General features: G+C 29.7%; 1 protein-coding gene across 1 annotated transcript; it reads right to left on the reverse strand.

Moving 5' to 3' along the window:
• Nucleotides 1-4644: 4644 nt before the first annotated feature.
• LOC113385560 lies at nucleotides 4645-5661 on the reverse strand. Its single transcript, XM_026623412.1, has one exon. It carries the CDS (start codon nucleotides 5659-5661, stop codon nucleotides 4645-4647), a length of 1017 nt encoding a protein of 338 aa, XP_026479197.1.
• Nucleotides 5662-6266: the final 605 nt, after the last annotated feature.

Consider the following 6266-nt stretch of genomic DNA (forward strand, 5'->3'; position numbering starts at 1 on the left):
TCCTCATATTCCTTTTGTAAAACTTCTTTTTCAAGAGTATGTATCAATTTCAAATTTGGTACCGCCTTTGCTCACCAAGGCCAAAGTGGTCTAATCTTCGATCGCAAAAAAGTTTTTTGTAAATTGACGTAAATTGCTTGGTCGGTTCAAAATTTCGATTCGGTTTATAATTTTTGTAGTGCAGGAAATAAAAGCAATTATCTACATCAAGCTCACGCTCCACCGGGGGGAATTTATAAATTCAGGGGAGCAATCTGAAACTTTAGCTAGGACATCACGATGCGTGGGGTTTTCATGTTCAATCTTAACTAAGAAATATTTTCATATCAATTAAGAGCCTATTGAAAAATACACCTGTTCCTACTTACTCCTATTACAATAAGCCCCTAACTCTTTTATTCATATTTTGGGATCATTTTATGTTTTAATTAATTACAATTTTTTGGCAACAAAAATGTTGATATTGTCGTCTTAACTTTTTTTGATCATTTATGAAGTGCAAAGTATAATTTTCTAAAGAAATCATGTTTTTTACATAATATCGGTTTTACTATTTTTACTGTATTTACTATTTAAATATTTGTATAATACGATCTTCATATAAAATCATTGCTATTCTCTGTTGTCAAACTTTCATTTCTCTTGGTCTAATTATACTCTAATTATTAAAATCGATTTTTTAAACTAGTAAAATGGCTTCAAAATATTGTTTGCAAGTATTGTCTCCCATATCGCACAATAATTCTATTTTCACCGTCGTCCGATCTAGCGAGCTACTTCTGTAACATGATAATATTTCTATTGGGCGTGTAAGAAAACAAAACGGCATCTTTGAACCTTAAAACGATAAGGGCGAATGACACATACACCTTATTTTATTTAAAAAAAATATTTGAGGGCTCTGGAAAGGTTAGAACATCCGACATCTCGATATAATGTGTCATGTGTCATTAATCATGCGAACTCTCTGTCCTTAACAAACCGCTTGACCATGTGACAAACATGTGTTAAATAAGCCGTGAGATTTTGGAGATGGAATTCCGTTCGTTCCAACTTTCTATGCTGAATCAGATATATCGAAATACATATATTTTATTAACTTCCCGGAGGGTAAGTTATAGTAATGGGCCGAAAATCGAAAATGAATTTTTTTGCATACCTGCACGTTTCAGAGGTTTCTGAACATTTTGGCATACCTCAGAAAAAAAATTATGTGTGTGAGCATGTGTGTATATTGGAGACAATTTTTCGCATACGATTTCATCCGTATGGCGTACGGATGAACCGATTTAAATGGTTTAAAATACAATCGATTCCTATTGATGAGGAGACGTGCTTGTTAGTTTTTTACGAAGACAGGTTTAGGGACTTCGGAGATATAGAGCAAAACGTGTTAAAAATGTCGGTTTTTAAGAGAACGGATCAACCGATTTGAATGATCCAAAAAAACATTCGATTCGTAATGATGGGGAGAAGTGGTCCAGTCGTTTCGGACCTATAGAGCTAAAGGTGAAAAAATGGCAGTTTTTGAGAGAACTAAGCATCCGATTTGAATAATTTTTAAAAAATCTGGTTGTGTTAACGAAACGGTTGCTTTTGGGGAAAGAAATTTTTTAGTTCATTTTTTTTTAATTTTCAAAAAAAATTTTTTTTTTTTGGATATCGAAAAATAATTCGGATTTTAATTCTAATTCTAGCTAAAGTTCTAAACATCACTTATATACATCAAATAAATAATTTTAACTTTGCAATTCAGTTTGTTAAATACTTATAAATATTTGACAATGTTCTTCATTTTAAATCTGATTTTAGAATTTTAAAAGTTTTGTTTGTTTAATTTTTATAAAATAAGAATGATGAAAATTACATTATTTATAATAATCTATTTGGAAATATTTAATATTCCTCGAATAATTCATTAAGGTACGGAAAGTTCCAGCAATTTGCCTTAAGGCACGATGCCACTAGTTTTTTTTATTCAAGTTCTGCTTTTATGAATTGAATTGATTTTCGAACGATATAAATCATTATTAACTTTCCGTGTCTAGGGTAAGTTATAGTAATCGCAAAAAATCGAAAATGAAAATTTTTACGTTTCGAAGATTTTTAAACTTTTTGGCATCCTTAAGAAAAAAGTGGATGTATGTATGTATGTGTAAAGTGTGTGTTCGTATGTTCGGATACAACTTTTCGATCACGACGTGCTGATTAGCTCATGGCAGAGACAGGTCCAACAGTTTCTGAATAGAGTAAACAAATTTTTTGAGAATACGGCGCATCCGATTAGGGTGATTCAGAAAGCATATTGCATTTACCGACAGTGCGAAGAAATGATTAGGTTTTGTTTATTTTGTTTTTATGTCTCTAGATAAAAATAGATAGAGCCGTAAGCCCTAATATTATATTAGATCTATAAAATATGTAGATAGAATTTACAGTATTTATAATAATTATTTTAAAATATCTAAAACAGTTGCTTGTAACTCATTGATAAATTTTTATTGATGATTGATTATTTTTATTTTGCAAATATTTAATTACGATACGGGAAGTTCTAGCAATTTGCTTTAAAGCACAATAGCTTGCACCACTAGTTAAAATTATTTGTTTTATTTAATAAATAAAAATAATAATGTATGTATAATACATTATGTAAATCATACAAGATATCATTTGCGTTGCCTTCCAACTGTTACTTCTCTACTTTGAAAAAAATTCAAACATAATTCGATCAAGAAAATTATAAAACATATGATAGAGAGTACAATCCAGCTCTGGAAAATAAAAATAAGTTGTGACATTTTGAAGAAGTGTTGCTCCTTTTCAGACTGTTCTATTGTTCGTTTTAGTCGTATCCTGAAAGCATAAAAATGTTAAATTAGATTCAACAATTATACTAATCTTTTAATGTAATTAAATTAAATGTCCATCAATATAAATAGAAATTTTAACATGCAATCGGAGACTAGAAATTAGAATTTTAAGAACACACTGATATGTTTAATTAAAACTGATTCTGATTCATATTATAAATAACATAAGAAATACAACAAAAAAAACATTGCAATGAAAATATTGATTTTTAAAAGTAATCCACCTTTAAAATCGTGAATTCACTTCTTACCTGTCTATTCTGGCCAGATCCTCTCTTATCCATTTTATGGTAAAACCACTTTCTAATATTCTCATAAGAATCATATCGAATCTTTCTTTATAGACAGAATTTGCTTTGATTACATGTGCATTCAGCCTGCAGCAAAAATAAGAAGTGAACGTGTAGAAGCCAATTCATAATTCTAAATAAATTATATTGTTTTATATCTATAAATCAAATCAAATCAAATGATAAGTGTAAGGTAAAACTAGACATTTCGTATTTTAATTTTGAGGGATTGTGTTAAGATAAAATATAAAAAATAGTTTTTAAATTTACAAAATTTTAACAGAGATTTCTTTACAGACTTCTCCTCAGTATCAACTACTGTCATCCTCAAATTCCATATTATATCATATTTTGATTGAAATTACACATTGAAATTTAAATTTGCACATACTATTTTTGAAAGATTTTTGAGTATGACCATATATTTTAAAGTCAAAACCGGGACGGCAATTTTTAGTTATGCTAACCCGGATTAGGTGAAGGGGGGGGGAGGGGTAGTGGTTATGCTAAATCATTTTAAAATAACATACTATTTAATTAATATTTATTATGTTGATGGATGATTTTTTTAGCGAATCGCTTTCTTATTTTTTGGTAATCTTCGTGGAATTGAAAATAAATCTTCGAATTTATTAATGTGAGATTATATTTTAACCCATCTTTGGTATATTTCTCCTTCATAAAGTATTCATTCATATAAGCATATTTGTTGTCTTGTAATATTATTATTCAGTAATAGCAATGATTCAATTCAAACCTAATTTTTTTGAAAACCCGGGACAATCCGACACAAAAAATCTAAATCTGGGACAAATTTTACTTTTAGAAAAACCCGGGACACGCGGTGGAAATCTGGGACTGTCTTGGCCAAAACGGGACGTATGGTTACCTTATTAATAATGTTTTATACTTATTTTTGTTATGCATCAATAAATTTATATTTTTTAACTTATTTTAACGATTTTTAATTTTCAATAATTTGGTATTTTTATATTTTAACTAACCTATAGGGATCGTTCAAGTATTACGTAAGCAGATTTATTACAATTATTTACTCCCCCCCTCCCTTTTGTCAGCAAAAATAAGCAAAACTTCTTACACAAAATAAGCAAAATAAGCAAATCAATAACACCCCCGCCCCCTATAGTGCTACTTGAACGGCCCCATACTTACAAATTTCTGTACTTACATGATAAAATTTTAAACTTGTTTCATTACCGAATATACGATTTTTGAAGTTTAGAAAAATAATATTGTAAAAAGTTTTAAATTGTTCACATAAATTATAATAAATTTAATAAGTTCAAAATTGAATTATACTACGTGTAGTTCAATCAATGTAAAGAAAATTATTTCAATTGAGATATTCGCATATTTTCTGAAGTTTGGCTGTTTTTTCTTTCGCACTAGATTATTCAATTAAAGTGTGATAAACAGATAAAAAATACATAAAAGAAGAAATTTAATAAATTAATACTTTATTACCTAGAAGGTGGTGCATCGCTCATGACATGCAGTAAATCTTCCCCAGTTTTGTTCGAATAATATATAGCCGCTAATCTCTCACTAAAATATAATCCCGATAAATAAGCAGCTCTTTTGGTTTCTATAACCAGTTCTACAGCTTTCAAGTAATCATCCTCAATAACTTGATTTTTCAATAATGTTTTGAAATACTTTGGACTTTCCTCATCTTTTCCTATATCTTCTATCAATTCTTTCATTCCGAAACTCGTATATAACGTCATCCCACTTTCAGCCAACTCTTCCATTGTATCTACATCTAAGGATACCTGATTAGCTGTCAAATGTTCTACCATCTTAGCCTGATAGGTATATGTATTTATCATCGAGAATAACAACATTGAAGCAAAAACAAAACGCTCGAAAATAAAATTTGGATTTTCCTGACCAATCAATAACATTAAGCCAAATAATCTTTGTAGAAATTGCAGTAAGGATACATTGTTTTTAATGCTTAGGAAATATGAATGCAAATTTTGCATCAACCTCCAGATGCATGTGATGGCAAGGTATGAAAATGTCAAATATAAAGCTGCGCTCAAATCAAATATATGAATGAACAAAATCTTATCACTGGCGCCTAATTTAGGACTAACAAATCCAAATTCAAGTTGAACGATTGAATGAGTGAATTGTGCATCTAATTCTCCAATTTTCATGATGGCACGCATATTTGCTAATATTTCTGCATTGCCCGTGTGCAATTCTTGGAGTGCACCAGTAAATGTACCATTTTCGTGAGCGTTACCATAAAGTAGACCATCTGTGGGTGCAAAATATATCGGTTCAAAGTTAACACCGCTCACTAGATAATGCATTACTTCACCATCTCTCAATGCATATTTTGTTATGTTACCATTTTTGTCGTATATAGGCATTACGGTACCAGGATGTTCAAATATACAAATTCTCAAAGGATATTTATGCACGTTCTGCAGACGATTTTCTAATTGAAAGATATGGTCTACAGACATGTTAGTTCCTAATTCAAAATGATAAACAAATCCTCGGACATTATTTTTCACTATAAATGGATTGTATAGAGCACCATATACTTTGAAGTTATCAGTCGTTAAGTTTTCTTGCATATAAAATACAAAAATATTTAAAATATTATGCTTTTTCCAAGTGGATATTAGTAATTTTTCGACCTCTTTTGGGGTTGTTTTATATAGGATAAGCATAGCTTTCGCGTTTGGATCTACTTTTGATATGACAAAAATTCTTGAAGTTAAGGCTTCTGTGGTATTGGATATGAATATATAACCTTCTACTGTTCTTGTTTTGTAAACGCCAGTCGTATTATAATTAAACACGTGATTTCTGAAATGAATAATGTTTTGAATATTGAAATGTTTATAAATATATTATTAAAACAGCGTATTATTTATAAAATATCAAAACGCGCCTGAACATCACAGCAGATACCGAATTATTTCTGTATCGTTCAGATGGCATTCTGCTTATTTGAAAATCGCGTGTTATGTATATCACTTCACTCAATAAGTTCGTAAGATAACTAAGAAAAACTTATTTTTTTCTATTCAATATAGTTTTCGAAGACGATATACCAATTATA

This window comes from Ctenocephalides felis, unplaced genomic scaffold, assembly GCF_003426905.1.
Source record: "Ctenocephalides felis isolate EL2017-DRISC unplaced genomic scaffold, ASM342690v1 CF-g0.4_SCAFFOLD_03571, whole genome shotgun sequence".
Lineage (NCBI taxonomy): Eukaryota > Metazoa > Arthropoda > Insecta > Siphonaptera > Pulicidae > Ctenocephalides > Ctenocephalides felis.

Bases quoted from the DNA above. Each gene is read 5' to 3' on its own strand.
- LOC113385560 (XM_026623412.1), bottom strand. From the start codon at position 5,661: ATGTCTGTAGACCATATCTTTCAATTAGAAAATCGTCTGCAGAACGTG.